Source organism: Entelurus aequoreus, linkage group LG18 (genome assembly GCF_033978785.1).
Source record: "Entelurus aequoreus isolate RoL-2023_Sb linkage group LG18, RoL_Eaeq_v1.1, whole genome shotgun sequence".
Taxonomy (NCBI): Eukaryota; Metazoa; Chordata; class Actinopteri; order Syngnathiformes; family Syngnathidae; genus Entelurus; species Entelurus aequoreus.
In genome coordinates, this window is record NC_084748.1 from 7,122,919 (window position 1) to 7,140,993 (window position 18,075).

At 37.2% G+C, this 18,075-nt stretch overlaps 1 protein-coding gene across 1 annotated transcript in view; it reads right to left on the reverse strand.

Moving 5' to 3' along the window:
• Positions 1–2,118: 2,118 nt before the first annotated feature.
• c3b.1 (complement component c3b, tandem duplicate 1) overlaps positions 2,119–18,075 on the reverse strand; it is a 65,301-nt gene continuing 49,344 nt past the window's right edge. Inside the window, exons 32-44 of the mRNA XM_062026417.1 lie at positions 17,277–17,437; positions 15,060–15,215; positions 14,924–14,983; positions 14,762–14,852; positions 12,649–12,700; positions 12,445–12,532; positions 12,293–12,382; positions 12,119–12,224; positions 8,072–8,161; positions 4,896–4,979; positions 4,029–4,109; positions 3,813–3,960; positions 2,119–2,518 (exon numbers count right to left, since the gene is read on the reverse strand). Of these exons, the coding sequence (XP_061882401.1) occupies positions 2,380–2,518; positions 3,813–3,960; positions 4,029–4,109; positions 4,896–4,979; positions 8,072–8,161; positions 12,119–12,224; positions 12,293–12,382; positions 12,445–12,532; positions 12,649–12,700; positions 14,762–14,852; positions 14,924–14,983; positions 15,060–15,215; positions 17,277–17,437 (1,346 nt within the window). The 3' untranslated portion in view covers positions 2,119–2,379. The remainder of the gene's footprint in view (positions 2,519–3,812; positions 3,961–4,028; positions 4,110–4,895; positions 4,980–8,071; positions 8,162–12,118; positions 12,225–12,292; positions 12,383–12,444; positions 12,533–12,648; positions 12,701–14,761; positions 14,853–14,923; positions 14,984–15,059; positions 15,216–17,276; positions 17,438–18,075) is intronic.

The window sequence follows — 18,075 nt, forward strand, 5'->3', positions numbered from 1 at the left end:
TGGCCGCGAAGATATTAAAAGGCCTGCCTCATGCATTGAAACCATTCTCTGTTTACGTGACACAGAGTAGCGAAAAGCTAACATTTGTAGAGTTTAAAACAAGGCTGAGGAGCCATGAGATGACGGAAGAGTTTGGTCGTGCTCGCTTTGGAGAAGACAGCCAGATGAAAGTCGAAGTAAGAGACGATTTGTTAGAATAATTATGTATATATTATCATTATAACTTTATGCTTAAGGGCCATTACTATAAAGTATTGTCAATTTGTGCTGCAATGGTATGTATTTGTGCAGAGCTAGCAATCCAAAAGATTGCTGGCCTCTTTATCAGTGTTGTGTCCAGACTCGGCCTGCTGGCTGCCAAGGCCGAACATTGGGTTCCGGGACCAGACAAAGCAGAGACTGGGCGATAACACCAGTACTCGGCCTGCTGGCTGCCAAGGCCGAACATTGGGTTCCGGGACGCAGACAAAGCAGAGACTGGGCGATAACACCAGTACTCGGCCTGCTGGCTGCCAAGGCCGAACATTGGGTTCCGGGACCAGACAAAGCAGAGACTGGGCGATAACACCAGTACTCGGCCTGCTGGCTGCCAAGGCCGAACATTGGGTTCCGGGACGCAGACAAAGCAGAGACTGGGCGATAACACCAGTACTCGGCCTGCTGGCTGCCAAGGCTGAACATTGGGTTCCGGGACCAGACAAAGCAGAGACTGGGCGATAACACCAGTACTCGGCCTGCTGGCTGCCAAGGCCGAACATTGGGTTCCGGGACGCAGACAAAGCAGAGACTGGGCGATAACACCAGTACTCGGCCTGCTGGCTGCCAAGGCCGAACATTGGGTTCCGGGACGCAGACAAAGCAGAGACTGGGCGATAGCACCAAGTGTCAACATATTTGCATTTTTTGTATAATCATATATTGTGTCTAACTGGAGTTGTCGAGATTACCCCCCTTCCCTCAGCGACAGTGATGTAATAGGGCAATTTCCTAATAAATAGAGGAGGCGTGCAGGCTTGATTTTTAGAACGTAGTTTGGATCTGTAACTAGAGTACAGCCCAAAACACGTGTCTCCTCGAGCTAAATTGAACTCTGTTTCTGCATGTTTCCTTGCTTCTTGTCTGATTGTTAGATGTCATCATTAGAGATGCTACCTCAGTAGAAGCATTTAAGTCCCATCTTAAAACTCATTTGTATAACCTAGCCTTTAAATAGACCCCCCCTTTTTAGACCAGTTGATCTGCCGTTTCTTTTCTTCTCTCCTCTTCTCCCCTGTCCCTTGCGAGGGGGAGTTGCATAGGTCCGGTGGCCATGGATGAAGTGCTGGCTGTCCAGAGCCGGGACCCCGGGTGGACCACTAGCCTGTGCATCGGTTGGGGACATCTCTGCGCTGCTGACCCGTCTCCGCTCGGGATGGTTTCCTGTTGGCCCCGCTGTGGACTGGACTCCCGCTGATGTGTTGGATCCACTGTGGACTGGACTTTCACAATGTTATGTCAGACCCACTCGACATCCGTTGCTTTCGGTCTCCCCTAGAGGGGGGGGGGGTTACCCACATATGCGGTCCTCTCCAAGGTTTCTCATAGTCATTCACCGACATCCCACTGGGGTGAGTTTTTCCTTGCCCGTATGTGGGCTCTGTACCGAGGATGTCGTTGTGGCTTGTACAGCCCTTTGAGACACTTGTGATTTAGGGCTATATAAATAAACATTGATTGATTGATTGATTGATTGAAAGTGGAGCGAGTGGACGACGCCACGCTCAGAAGTGTGAAGTTGGAAGGCCTCATTGTGGACTTGGGAGCAACGAATCACATCATCACAAACCTTGCACTTATTGTATCTTTTGACTCCAGTTTTAAGGCCCGCAGCCATATATTGGAGCTGGCTGATGGAGTGAGGGCCAACGGCACGGCGCTGAAAGAGGGCAGTGCCAAAGTGCGCTTGAGAGGCAGCAAAGGCGGAAGTGTGGATGCGATCCTGAAGGAGGCTCTACATGTCCCATCATTTTCCTAGGACATATTTTCTGTCAAAGCCGCGACCACGCAAGGAGCGACAGTCATCTTCAAAGAAGGACAGAATCGACTCGTTCCCAAAAAACGTACAACTTTAGACATTCATATAATCGACTGTTTTATTCCAGCACTACCGGGAATGACGTATTGCGTGCTACGACATTCAGACCTGGCATGAAGTTTTAGGCCACTGCAATTATGATGACGTGTCAAAGTTGGAATGTGTCACCAATGGGATGAAAATGAAGGGTACTACTACTACTATTTCAGTACTACCACTACTACTACCCTTTTGTACCTGATCTCCCATCACAGCTCGTCTTTCTAGCAGACGTTGTTGTGTTCCCGCAGTCAACACGGCGGCTCTTACAGCCTGCAGGCGTTCACAAAGAGTTCGTTGGCGGCGGCGGCGAGGCTCGTGCATTTGGCCCCCAGGTCTCCGGCGCACTCGGCAGGCGAAGGCCAGCGCTCCACCCAGGTGGTCTTACCCAGCGTGTACATCAATCTGACACGGAAGGACACACACTTTTAAAAACACGCTGTGTCGACAGCGGGGGAGTAGTGCTAGTAGGAGTTGTAGTTTTAGAAGTAGTACTGAAATAGTGGTAGTAGTCAAGTAGTAGTGGTAGTAGTAGGAGCATTAGTATTGAAGTAGCAGTAGTTGTAATTTTAGAAGTTGTAGTAGTAGTAGTTGTCTAGTAGTATTAGTACTGAAGTAGTAAAAGTAGTAGTACTAGTTGTAGTTTTAGTAGTAGTTATGAAGTAGAAGTAGTGTAGTAGTACTAGTTGTAGTTCTAGTAGTAGTTATGAAGTAGAAGTAGTATAGTAGTACTAGTTGTAATTTTAGTAGTAGTTATGAAGTAGAAGTAGTGTAGTAGTAGTAGTGAAGTATTAGTAAAATTAGTTCTGAAGTAGTAGTAGTAATGTTAGTGGTAGCAGTAGTAGTATTACTAGTAGTAGTGAAGTAGTAGTAATAGAACAAATAAAACACGTCTTTGTAACATTTGAACAGTAAACTTTACAGTATATTATACTATCACAGAATGATTACATTTTGAAAGTAGAATTGAACCTCTTATGACACCGAATAATATTAAAATGTTCTGTTAGTGTTTACTTGTTGTGTTTGTGTTGTTGGGTTTACTTGTTGGGTTTTTTGTTATTGTGTTTACTTGTTATGTTTGCTTTATTGTGTTTACTTGTTGTGTTTTTTGTTATTGTGTTTACTTGTTGTGTTTGTTTTATAGTGTTTACTTGTTGTGTTTGTGTTATTGTGTTTACTTGTGTTTGTTTTATAGTGTTTACTTGTTGTGTTTGTGTTGTTGTGTTTACTTGTTGGGTTTTTTGTTATTGTGTTTACTTGTTATGTTTGCTTTATTGTGTTTAATTGTTGGGTTTTTTGTTATTGTGTTTACTTGTTGTGTTTGTTTTTATAGTGTTTACTTGTTGTGTTTGTGTTATTGTGTTTACTTGTGGTGTTTGTGTTATTGTGTTTACTTGTGGTGTTTGTGTTATTGTGTTTACTTGTGTTTGTTTGATTGTGTTTACTTGTTGTTATTGTGTTTAAATGTTGTGTTTGTGTTATTGTGTTACTTGTTGTGTTTGTGTTATTACGTTTACTTGTTGTGTTTGGGTGTTGTTATGTTTACTTGTTGCATTTGTGTTATTGTGTTTACTTGTTGTGTTTGGGTTATTATGTTTACTTGTTGCGTTTGTGTTATTGTGTTTACTTGTTGTGTTTGGGTGTTATTATGTTTACTTGCTGTGTTTGGGTGTTATTGTTGTGTTTGTGTGTTTACTTGTTGCTGTCCTTGTCCACGTCCCACTGGTCCTCTTTAGGTCCCATGATGAGGTACTGGGAGTCCATCTTCAGGTCCAGTCCTTCTCTGCAGCCTCCGTGAGACATGAAGAACCTCCTCTGACCCGGTTCTACTCCCGCCTCCACGCCTGGGAGCCCACATCGGATGAGATTTATTACAGTTATCACCGTTATTAGAGTTGGAAAAACATCTCACCCAGTTTGATAACGCGTGTGATCTCCATTTGGTATTTGTCGTAGTAACTGTGGCTGATGTTCACTACCTTCACCTGGAAGACTGGAGGACAACCACAGCATCTTTAAGGCACCACCATAACACTTCCATACTGAAATATTAATCTCATACATACATACATATGCACGCACGCATATATATATATATATATATATATATATATATATATATATATATATATATACATATATATACACATACATATATACAGTATATATATATATATATATATATATATATATATATATATATACATATTGTATGTATATATATATACTGTGAAGACATACATGTATGTATATATATATACATATATACTGTACATACATACATGTACTGTATGTATATATATGCATATAAACATACGTAAATATACATACATACATGTAGGTATACATACTGTATGTATATATACTGTATATACATATATACATGTATAAATGTATGTATACATATATACATACTGTATGTATATATATATATATATATATACTGTGTATACATACATACATGTATATATATATATATACCGTATATATATATATATATATATATATATATATATATATATATATATATATATATATATATATATATATATATATATATATATATATACATACATGTATACTGTATATATACCGTATATATATAGGGTTATATATGTAGATATATATACATACATACATACATATACATGTATACATAAATACATACATACACACACACACACACACACACATATTGTCTTTGTGTTCAGGCCTGACTATTGTTGTCATGACAACAGACAATTCAAAGTAACATATTTTGAGTGTCAACAAAGTATACCATGATGCAGAGACCGGCAGGCAAACGTCTCTCTCTCCTTGTTGACAAAGTCCTCGCTGTCACCTTTGGCGATACAGCAGTCGCCTGCAGGGCAGCAGACAACCCGTTTAGTTGGAGTCAAGCACGTTACATTGGAGTCATACCCGTTTAGTCAAGCACGTTTAAAGTCAGACACGTACAAAGTATTTTAAAGTCAAACATTTTTAGTTAGAATCAAACATGTTTGGTTTAAATCATACCTGTTGAGTCAAATATGTTTTGTTTAAGTCAGGCCCAATTAGTTCAGGTCATAACCGCTTAGGCATACTTGTTTAAGTGTAGTTCATACCCGTTTAGTTTGAGTCGAACCCATTTAGTTTAAAATCAAAAACCTTCAGCTTAAGTCAAACATGTTTGGACCAATTACTTTAAAAATCATACCCGTTTATTTTTATTCAAACACGTTCCGACTGTTTAGTTTAAGTCATACTTATCGAGTTTAAGTCAAACACATTTAGTTTTAGTTATACCCGTTTAGTTTAAAATGAAATAACTTTAGTTGAAAGTCAAACATGTTTAGTTTAAGTCATACCCGTTTAGTTTAAAATCAAACTACTTTCGTTGTAATCATACCCTTTAAGTATAAAATCAAACAACTTTAGTTGAAAGTTAAACACGTTTAGTTTAGGTCATACCTGTTTAGTTTAAAATCAAACATTTTAGCTTAAAATCCAACATGTTTAGTTTAAAGTCAAACACTTTTAGACTGTTTAGTTTAAGTCATACCTGTTTATTTTAAAATTAAACATTTTTAGTTTGAGTCATACTCGTTTAGTATAAAGTCAAACACTTTTAGACCGTTTAGTTTAAGTCATACCTGTTTATTTTAAAATGAAACATTTTTAGTTTGAGTCATACCCGTTTAGTATAACGTCAAACACTTTTAGTATAAAACAAAACATGTTAAGTTTGAAGTCAAACACTTTCAGTTTTAATCATACCCGTTAAGTATAAAATCAAACAACTTTAGTTGAAAGTTAAACACGTTTAGTTTAGGTCATTCCTGTTTAGTTTAAAATCAAACATTTTAGCTTAAAATCCAACATGTTTAGTTTAAAGTCAAACACTTTTAGACTGTTTAGTTTAGGTCATACCTTTTTTATTTTAAAATTAAACATTTTTAGTTTGGGTCATACCTGTTTAGTATAAAGTCAGACACTTTAGACCGTTCAGTTTAAGTCATACCTGTTTATTTTAAAATTAAACATTTTTAGTTTGGGTCATACCCGTTTAGTATAAAGTCAAACACTTTTAGACCGTTTAGTTTAAGTCATACCTGTTTACTTTAAAATGAAACATTTTTAGTTTGAGTCATACCCGTTTAGTATAAAGTCAAACACTTTAAGTATAAGACAAAACACGTTAAGTTTGAAGTCAAACACTTTCAGTTTTAATCAGACCCGTTAAGTATAAAATCAAACAACTTTAGTTGAAAGTTAAACACGTTTAGTTTAGGTCATACCTGTTTAGTTTAAAATCAAACGTTTTAGCTTAAAATCCAACATGTTTAGTTTAAAGTCAAACACTTTTAGACAAGTTTAATTTAAGTCATACCTGTTTATTTTAAAATTAAACATTTTTAGTTTGAGTCATACCCGTTTAGTATAAAGTCAAACACTTTTAGTATAAAACAAAACACCTTAAGTTTGAAGTCAAACACTTTTAGTTTTAATCATACCTGTTAAGTATAAAATCAAACAACTTTAGTTGAAAGTAAAACACGTTTAGTTTAGATCATACTTGTTTAGTTTAAAATCAAACATTTTAGCTTAAAATCCAACATGTTTAGTTTAAAGTCAAACACTTTTAGACAAGTTTAGTTTAAGTCATACCTGTTTATTTTAAAATTAAAATGTTTTAATTTGAGTCATACCCGTTTAGTATAAAGTTAAACACTTTTAGACAGTTAAGTTTAAGTCATACCTGTTTATTTTAAAATGAAATATTTTTAGTTTGAGTCATACCCATTTAGTATAAAGTCAAACACTTTTAGTATAAGACAAAACACTTTAAGTTTGAAGTCAAGCACTTTCAGTTTTAATCATACCCGTTAAGTATAAAATCAAACAACTTTAGTTGAAAGTTAAAAACGTTTAGTTTAGGTCATACCTGTTTAGTTTAAAATCAAACATTTTAGCTTAAAATCCAACATGTTTAGTTTAAAGTCAAACACTTTTAGACAGGTTTAGTTTAAGTCATACCTGTTTATTTTAAAATTAAACATTTTTAGTTTGGGTCATACCCGTTTAGTATAAAGTCAAACACTTTTAGACTGTTTAGTTTAAGTCATACCTGTTTATTTTAAAATGAAACATTTTTAGTTTGAGTCATACCCGTTTAGTATGAAGTCAAACACTTTTAGTATAAAACAAAACACGTTAAGTTTGAAGTCAAACACTTTTAGTTTTAATCATACCCGTTAAGTATAAAATCAAACAACTTTAGTTGAAAGTTAAACACGTTTAGTTTAGGTCATACCTGTTTAGTTTAAAATCAAACATTTTAGCTTAAAATCAAACATGTTTAGTTTAAAGTCAAACACTTTTAGACAAGTTTAGTTTAAGTCATACCTGTTTATTTTCAAATTAAAAATTTTTAGTTTGGGTCATACCCGTTTAGTATGAAGTCAAACACTTTTAGACTGTTTAGTTTAAGTCATACCTGTTTATTTTAAAATGAAAATGTTTAGTTTGAGTCATACTCGTTTAGTATGAAGTCAAACACTTTTAGTATAAAATCAAACACGTTAAGTTTGAAGTCAAACATGTTTGAACCGTTAAGTTTAAGTCATACCCGTTTATTTTAAATCATACCCGTTTAGTATCAAGTCAAACACATTCAGTTTAAACTCAAACGCGTTTAGACGGTTTATTTTAGGTCACACCTGTTTAATTTAAAATCAAACATTTAGTTGAAAGTCAAACATGTTACATTTATTCATACCTGTTTAGTTACAAATCAAAAGTGTTTAGTTGAGATCAAACAAATTTAGTTTAATTCAAAAAAGTTTTGTTTAAAAACCACGTTTAGACTGTTTAGTTTAAGTCATGATTGTTATTTCAAAGTCACACATGTTTAATTAAATCAAACCCGTTTAGTTTGCAGTCAAAAAGTGTCAATCGCTGTGTTTGATTTACCCTGCGTGCAGCGGCACACGTTATCCTTGCAGATGTGAGTCAGGTCGTCTCGGTGTTGCATGGGCGTGTACGTCTTACTGCAGCGATGGTCTGACAACAACAACACAACAATGTCAACAACAACACCACAAAAACAACAACGCAACGACAACAAACAGCACAACCAAACAAAAACAACACAGCAAAAATAACACAAAACAACACCAAAACACAACAACAACAAAAGACAACAACACAACATCAACAGAACAATAACAACAACACACCAACAACACAAAAACATCAACAACACAACATCAACAGAACAACACAACATCAACAAAACAACATCAACAGAACAACAACACTGCATCAACAACACAACATCAACGGAACACCAACACACCATCAATAGAACAACAATACAGCATCAACAGAACAACATCAACAAAACAACAACATCAACAACACAACATCAACAGAACAACATCAACAAAACAACATAAACAGAACAACAACACTACATCAACAACACAACATCAACGGAACACTAACACAGCATCAACAGAACAACAACACTGCATCAACAACACAACATCAACAGAACAACAACACAACATCAACAGAACAACACCACTGCATCAACAACACAACATCAACAGAACAACAACACAACATTAACAGAAGAACAACACAGCATCAACAACACAACATTAACAGAACACAAACACAACATCAACAGAACACCTACTCAACAAATACACAGCATCAACACCACAACATTAACAGAACAACAACACAACATCAACAGAACAACAACACAACATCAACAGAACAACAACACAACATCAACAGAACAACACCACCGCATCAACAACACAACATCAACAGAACAACAACACAGCATCAACAACACAACATTAACAAAACACAAACACAGCATCAACAGAACAACAACTCAACAAGTACACAGCATCAACAGAACAACAACACAACATCAACAGAATACCAACACAACAACACCAAAAGGAAAACCAACACAACAACAGAACATCAACAGAACAACAACAACACAACATTAACAGAACAACAACACAACATCAACAGAACAACAACACAACATCAACAGAACAACCACACTGCATCAACAACACAACATCAACAGAACAACACAGCATCAACAACACAACATTAACATTAACAGAACACAAACACAACATCAACAGAACAACAACTCAACAAATACACAGCATCAACAGAACAACAACACAACATCAACAGAATACCAACACAACAACAGAACAACAACACAACATCAAAAGGAAAACCAACCCAACAACAGAACATCAACACAACATCAACAGAACAACAACACAGCATCAACACCACAACATTAACAGAACAACAACACAACATCAACAGAACAACCACACAACATCAACATCAACAGAACAACACAGCATCGACAGAACAACAACACAGCATTAACATAACAAAAACACAGCATCAACAACACAACATTAACATAACAACAACATCAACAGAACAACAACACAGCATCAACAACACAACATTAACATAACAACAACACAATGTCAACAGTACAACAACACAGCATCAACAGAACAACAACACAGCATCAACAACACAACATTAACATAACAACAACACAACATCAACAGAAGAACAGCACAACATCAACAGAACAACACCACTGCATCAACAACACAACATCAACAACACAACATTAACAAAACACAAACACAACATCAACAGAACAACAACTCAACAAGTACACAGCATCAACAGAACAACAACACAACATCAACAGTATACCAACACAACAACACAACATCAAAAGGAAAACCAACACAACAACACAACATCAACAGAACAACAACAACACAGCATCAACACCACAACATTAACAGAACAACAACACAACATCAACAGAACAACACAACATCACCAGAACAACCACACAACATCAACATAACAACAACACTGCATCAACAACACAACATAAACAGAACATCAACACAGCATCAACAACACAACATTAACAGAACACAAACACAACATCAACAGAACAACTCAACACATACACAGCATCAACAGAACAACAACACAACATCAAAAGGAAAACCAACCCAACAACAGAACATCAACACAACATCAACAGAACAACAACACAGCATCAACACCACAGCATTAACAGAACAACAACACAACATCAACAGAACAACACAACATCGACAGAACAACAACACAGCATCAACAACACAACATTAACATAACATCAACAGTACAACAACACAGCATCAACAGAACAACAACACAGCATCAACAACACAACATTAACATAACAACAACACAACATCAACAGTACAACAACACAGCATCAACAGAACAACAACACAGCATCAACAACACAACATTAACATAACAACAACACAACATCAACAGTACAACAACACAGCATCAACAGAACAACAACACAGCATCAACAACACAACATTAACATAACAACAACACAGCATCAACAGAACAACAACACAGCATCAACAACACAACATTAACATAACAACAACACAACATCAACAGTACAACAACACCACCACTAGTATTGATGCTGGACAAGCAGTGACACACACACACACACACACACACACACACACACACACACACACACACACACACACACACACACACACACACACACACACACACACACACACACACACACACACACACACACACACACATCAACAGAACAACAACACAACATCAAAAGGAAAACCAACCCAACAACAGAACATCAACACAACATCAACAGAACAACAACACAGCATCAACAACACAACATTAACATAACAACAACACAACATCAACAGTACAACAACACAGCATCAACAGAACAACAACACAGCATCAACAACACAACATTAACATAACAACAACACAACATCAACAGTACAACAACACAACATCAACAGAACAACAACACAGCATCAACACCACAGCATTAACAGAACAACAACACAACATCAACAGAACAACACAACATCGACAGAACAACAACACAGCATCAACAACACAACATTAACATAACATCAACAGTACAACAACACAGCATCAACAGAACAACAACACAGCATCAACAACACAACATTAACATAACAACAACACAACATCAACAGTACAACAACACAGCATCAACAGAACATCAACACAGCATCAACAACACAACATTAACAGAACACAAACACAACATCAACAGAACAACTCAACAAATACACAGCATCAACAGAACAACAACACAACATCAAAAGGAAAACCAACCCAACAACAGAACATCAACACAACATCAACAGAACAACAACACAGCATCAACACCACAGCATTAACAGAACAACAACACAACATCAACAGAACAACACAACATCGACAGAACAACAACACAGCATCAACAACACAACATTAACATAACATCAACAGTACAACAACACAGCATCAACAGAACAACAACACAGCATCAACAACACAACATTAACATAACAACAACACAACATCAACAGTACAACAACACAGCATCAACAGAACAACAACACAGCATCAACAACACAACATTAACATAACAACAACACAACATCAACAGTACAACGACACAGCATCAACAGAACAACAACACAGCATCAACAACACAACATTAACATAACAACAACACAACATCAACAGTACAACAACACAGCATCAACAGAACAACAACACAGCATCAACAACACAACATTAACATAACAACAACACAACATCAACAGTACAACAACACAGCATCAACAGAACAACAACACAGCATCAACAACACAACATTAACATAACAACAACTCAACATCAACAGTACAACAACACCACCACTAGTATTGATGCTGGACAAGCAGTGACACACACACACACACACACACACACACACACACACACACACACACACACACACACACACACACACACACACACACACACACACACACACACACACACACACACACACACACACACACACACACACACCAGGGTTGTAGTACTGGTATGCGGTGACGGAGGAGGGTTGCAGGAGGCCCACTTTGAAGTTCTGCTGCAGCCTGAAGACCAGGATCTCAGGCTCCTTGTGCGACACCTGCACCAGACGCCAGGTGAGTTGGGGGGGGGGGGGGGCCAGGTGAGGGCGGCGGTTGTCACGGTTACCTTGAACAGGTGCAGGATGAGAGAGCCTCTGTCGCTGAGGTTGTCCACCATCTTGAAGTTGCTGATGTAGCGGTCCACTGAGTTGGAGAGCTGCCACACAAAAAGCACCATCACAACCAGGTCTGACTCTCAGACGTGTCCTAGTCCTCTACCAGGTCCAGGTCAGAGTCCTCCGGGGTGAAGCCCGTGGGCATGCTGACGTCCAGCACCACCATCCGCACGTCGCTGGGTCCTAAAGCCCTGTGGAGAAAAAGGAATATTACATGCTGTTTTCTTACCAATGAGTGGCCTAGGATGTTTCATTTTTATTTTATTTATTTTTTACTAAACTGCAGAGAGTGCTGAGGGTCACTCGCCTCACTTTGATGACCATCTGGTAGGACTTCTCCACGTCTGCTGGAGGCGTCTCTGCGGCAGGACATGATAGTTTTAGACACGGATGACATCGTGACGTCATACCGCTGCGGCCCGGTGAGTTCCGCCTAGCGACAAGCAGCACGGGCGTGCGGAGCCACCAGAAACAAAAGAACTCAACATGAACGGGAACGATTCCGTTGATCTGCCGACAAGTTTTCATTTCAAAATAAAATGACAATTTCATTGATTTGAGAATTTGGACTTATTTATTGGAAATTGAAATAAGTGACACAAAATGAATCCAATTAACTACATAATTCAAGATAACTCTGATGAAATTGGAAGTTCAAATGTGAATTAATTAAATCGCATTTGAAAGAAGGAAAATGAAATAAAGTAAATAATTAAACTGTGATAATAACAATTGAAAATAAAATAATTAAATTACAAAGGGACAAGCCGTAGAAAATGGATGGAAAGATGGATGAATTAGAAAATAAAACAGGGATTAATTTATTGACATTTGAAATAACTGATGGAAAATCAAGCCATTTAACTAAATTAAAATATGAACTCATTTACTAACAACTAAAATATTAAGGAATATGAAACCAATTAAATCGGTAGTTAAATTGGAATCAATTTAATTATTTTTATAAATAAGTAATTGAAAACAAAAACAATTAACTAAGTAAATAGAATATTAGTCCAAGTAAAGAAAAGTAAAGTAATTGAAAATCGAGCCAAATGAGGAAATACTGAAATCATGAGTTGATTTACTTATATTTGAAATAAATCATTTATAATAAAGCAATTAAATTAGAAATTAAAATGTGAATTAATCTATTGACATTTAAAATAAGCAATGCAAAATAAAGCCAATTTAACTAAGTAACTCCAATATGAATGGACTCATTAACATTTGAAATAGGAAAGTTATTTGTAATTAAGAATGCAATAACGCACCTGCATTTGAATAGGTACTTTAAAATAGAGCATTTCAATTGGTCGATTAAATAGGAATGGATTGATTACATTTGAAATATGTGGTGCAAAAATAAAGGCAATTATTTAAATAAGTAAAATACGAATTAGTTCACTTATAGAAATTAAGCTAATAAAATAAATAATGAAAATATGAATTCAATCAAATTCAGCAAACGTAATTGAAAATAAAGCAATTAAATTGGTAATTAAAATTGGAATCAATTAATTCAATTTTAAATATGTGGTGCATAAATACAGCCAATTAACTAAATAAGTCAAATGTGAAATAGTTCGCCAACATTTTTATACTATATTGAAAATAAAGTTGATTAATATATGAATATATGAATTAATTGTAAATAAAACAATTACATTGGTAATTTAAATATGAATAAATTGTCTGGAATTTAAGTAGCTGATGCAAAATAAAGCCAATTAACTGAATTGGTAAAATATTGTTACATTGGAAATAAGTCATTGAAAATAAATCCAAATAAGGAAATAATTAAAATGTGAATTTGTTCATTGAAATTGTTATTAAATATGACATTTTTGTGAAATAAGATCTGAAATAATTATATTAGCGTATCTTTCTTTATTGCGTGTGTGTGTGTGTGTGCTGTTGCGTCTGACCAGTCTTCTTCTCAGGGAATTAAAATCACCGGTCAATCCCAAGTTCTTTAGATGACATATATGCTGAGTAAGAAGGACCATCAAGACAGAATAGGAATATTATCAAGTTTTACTAAAGCTCTAGGAGACCAGTCCAATCGTCCTTTCATATCGGCATCTCGAAATGGTCTAACATTCAAAGGGGAAGAGACAACTTTTTGAATACGAAAACAGAAATGAATGCCTCCCCCTACTCCAACACTGATAAGATAAGGAGGGGGATGCATCTCTCCCACATTCCAATGCCTAAGACACTACACAGACATCTGCAGACAAAGAGAGACAAGTATACAGAGTATAAATGGAAAAATACTAGCTGCTCCAAACATGGCTATGAATAAAGAAATAACTCTTAAACATAAATGCATTCTCCACAATGCGCAGGATGACGCAACTACGAGGGGAAGGACATGAGTGCTTGGTGCAAATCTGGATAAAGGTGCAGACACTCACCGCTGGCCTCCTCGATGGCGACGCTGAGCTCAAAGTTCTTGCAGGGAATCTTCTCATCCACCTCGTGCAGCTGGTTGTAGTAGGTCACCACCTGCGGGGGGTCATGTGACAGGAAGTCAGGGCTTCAGTCGCCATCATCATCATCATCCTCGGTGGTCCCACCTCCAGTATTCCCTGTCCGGTCCCTGTGGCCTCCACAGTCAGGTCCAGGTGAGCGGGCAGCTGCCGAGAGGAAGACCAGGAGTCAGGAGTCAGAGAAACGCAGACCAGAACGTTAGCGTCGGACGACATTTCTCACGCGGGACGACTGAGCAGCGTAGGCGGTCCTGGGGTTGAAGTGGTAGCGGATGTCCCGGCGGCCCGTTATCCTGACGTCCACGTCCAGATCCAGCTCGTTAGCGGAAGGAGTGTTGATTAAGTACTCCGACAGCGCCTGCAGCACCACCATGGTGGACTGAGAGGAGGACAAGGAAAAAGAAGAAGAGGGGGAAGAACAAGAGTCAGAATAAAAAGACGAGCCAGAAGAATGGTCAGAAGAGTCAGAAGAAAAAGGGGAAAAAAGCATCAGAAGAAGAGTGACAAGAAGAAGAGGACGAGAACGAGGAAGAGAAAGAAGAAGAAGAAGAAGAAGAAATGTCAAAAGAAAAAGAAGAGTCAAAAGAAGAGTGAAAAGTAAACCCAGAAAAAAGTCAGAAGAAGAGTCAGAAGTAAAAGAAAAAAAGTAGAGTCAGAAGAAGAGTAAAAAGAAGAAGAAATGTCAGAAGAAAAAGAAGAGTCAAAAGAAGAGTGAAAAGAAGACCCAGAAAAAAAGTCAGAAGAAGAGTCAGAAGAAAAAGAAGAGTCAGAAGAAGAGGAAGAGTTAGAAGAGTCAGAAGAAGGAAAAAGGTAAAAAAAAGAAGAGTCAGAAGACATAGAAAGAGTTAGAAGAAGAAGAAAAGCCAGAAAAAGAAGAAGAAAAAAGTCAGAAAAAAAGAAGAATCAGAAGACAAAGAAGAAGAGCCAGAAGAAGACAAGAGTCAGAAGAAGAGTCAGAAGAAGAGTCAGAAGAAGAGTCAGAAGAAGAAGAAGAGACAGAAAAAGAGTCGGAAGAAGAAGAGCCAGAAGAAGAAGAAGAAGAAATGTCAGAAGAAAAAGAAGAGTCAAAAGAATACCCAGAAAAAACGTCAGAAGAGTCAGAAGAAAAAGAAAAAAAGAAGAGTCAGAAGAAGAGGAAGAGTTAGAAGAAGAGTCAGAAGAAGGAAAAGGGAAAAAAAGAAGAGTCAGAAGACAAAGAAAGAGTTAGAAGAAGAAGAGCCAGAAAAAGAAGAAAAAAAAGTCAGAAAAAAAGAAGAATCAGAAGACAAAGAAGAAGACAAAGAAGAAGAAGAGCCAGAAGAAGACACGACTCAGAAGAAGAGCCAGAAGAAGACAAGAGTCAGAAGAAGACAGAAGAAGAGTCAGAAGAAGACAAGAGTCAGAAGAAGACAAAGAAGAAGAGTCAGAAGAGTCAGAAGAAGAAAAGCCAGAAGAAGAAGAAGAAGAGCCAGGAAAAGAGTCCGAAGAAGAAGAGCCAGAAGAATAAGAGTCAGAAAAAGAGTCCGAAGAAGAAGAGCCAGAAAAAGAAGAAGAGTCAGAAAAAGAGTCGGAAAAAGAGGCAGAAGAAGAAGACTCAGAAGAAGAAGAGCCAGAAGAAGAAGAGTCAGAAAAATAGTAAGAAAAAGAGGCAGAAGAAGAAAAGCCAGAAGAAGAAGAGTCAGAAGAAGAGGAAAAGTTAGGGAAAAAAAAGAAAAAGAAGGCAAAAAAGAAGAAGAAGAAAGGAAGAGTCAGAAGAAGAAAAGCCAGAAGAAGAAGAAGAAGAGCCAGGAAAAGAGTCCGAAGAAGAAGAGCCAGAAGAATAAGAGTCAGAAAAAGAGTCCGAAGAAGAAGAGCCAGAAAAAGAAGAAGAGTCAGAAAAAGAGTCGGAAAAAGAGGCAGAAGAAGAAGACTCAGAAGAAGAGCCAGAAGAAGAAGAGTCAGAAAAATAGTAAGAAAAAGAGGCAGAAGAAGAAAAGCCAGAAGAAGAAGAGTCAGAAGAAGAGGAAAAGTTAGGGAAAAAAAAGAAAAAGAAGGCAAAAAAGAAGAAGAAGAAAGGAAGAGTCAGAAGAAGAAAAGCCAGAAGAAGAAGAAGAAGAGCCAGGAAAAGAGTCCGAAGAAGAAGAGCCAGAAGAATAAGAGTCAGAAAAAGAGTCCGAAGAAGAAGAGCCAGAAAAAGAAGAAGAGTCAGAAAAAGAGTCGGAAAAAGAGGCAGAAGAAGAAGACTCAGAAGAAGAGCCAGAAGAAGAAGAGTCAGAAAAATAGTAAGAAAAAGAGGCAGAAGAAGAAAAGCCAGAAGAAGAAGAGTCAGAAGAAGAGGAAAAGTTAGGAAAAAAAAAGAAAAAGAAGGCAAAAAAGAAGAAGAAGAAAGGAAGAGTCAGAAGAAGAAGAAGAAGAAGAAGACATGTTTAATTTCCACCAAAAGCGACCCCCTCCACACACACACAGCAAGACAAGTTGGCACCTGAGTAGAACCGAAGCCTCCTCCAATCCTCCTCTGACTGTTGAGCCACTTGAAGGCTTCCTTTGCTTCAGTCATGTGACCCAACTTGACCAATGCCAGCAGGGCGTAACCTGTGGCCTCCAAGCTGAACAACTGGTTCTGCCCGTCAGGCCAGTGGCTGCCTGCGGGGGCAGCAGAGGCCTCAGTTAGACCACCTAACACGGGCTTTTATTTTTATTTTGTTGTCATGGTTACCAGGATGTCAGTGTGACGTTCACGACTCTCTAAACCATGATTAAAAACCACCGTGTCGTTTTAATACCACGACTTTATTCAAACGGCAGCAGTGGTGTGGAGCCTCAAACACAGCTGGCAAAAATAACGAGTTAACTCATGTGATTAATCACATTAATCATTTACATATTCAGAATAATCACACTATCTACATGCTCTTTAATCATTGTTATAGGGACAATGGTCAGGTCAATGTATTATTAAAAAATAATTAAACACATAAATGATTCAATTAAAATTACAAAAACAAATAATATAATAATAATAATATGATGAAACATAACATGCATTAAATAAAACATAACAATTTTCCTTCTTGTTTCTGACAATAAAATTGCATGTGTCCAAATATTGGGGACTTTCTAAAGTGAATTTGAATTACACAAGCAAGTAATAACGGTGACGTTTTGGTGAATTTTCTGCTGAACGTACAAAGGTGAAACAATGCAAAAAGAATGCCATTGTAAGGTAATAATACTAACAATAGCACTCGTAAAGGTGTTAGCATATTAGCTAATATTTAACG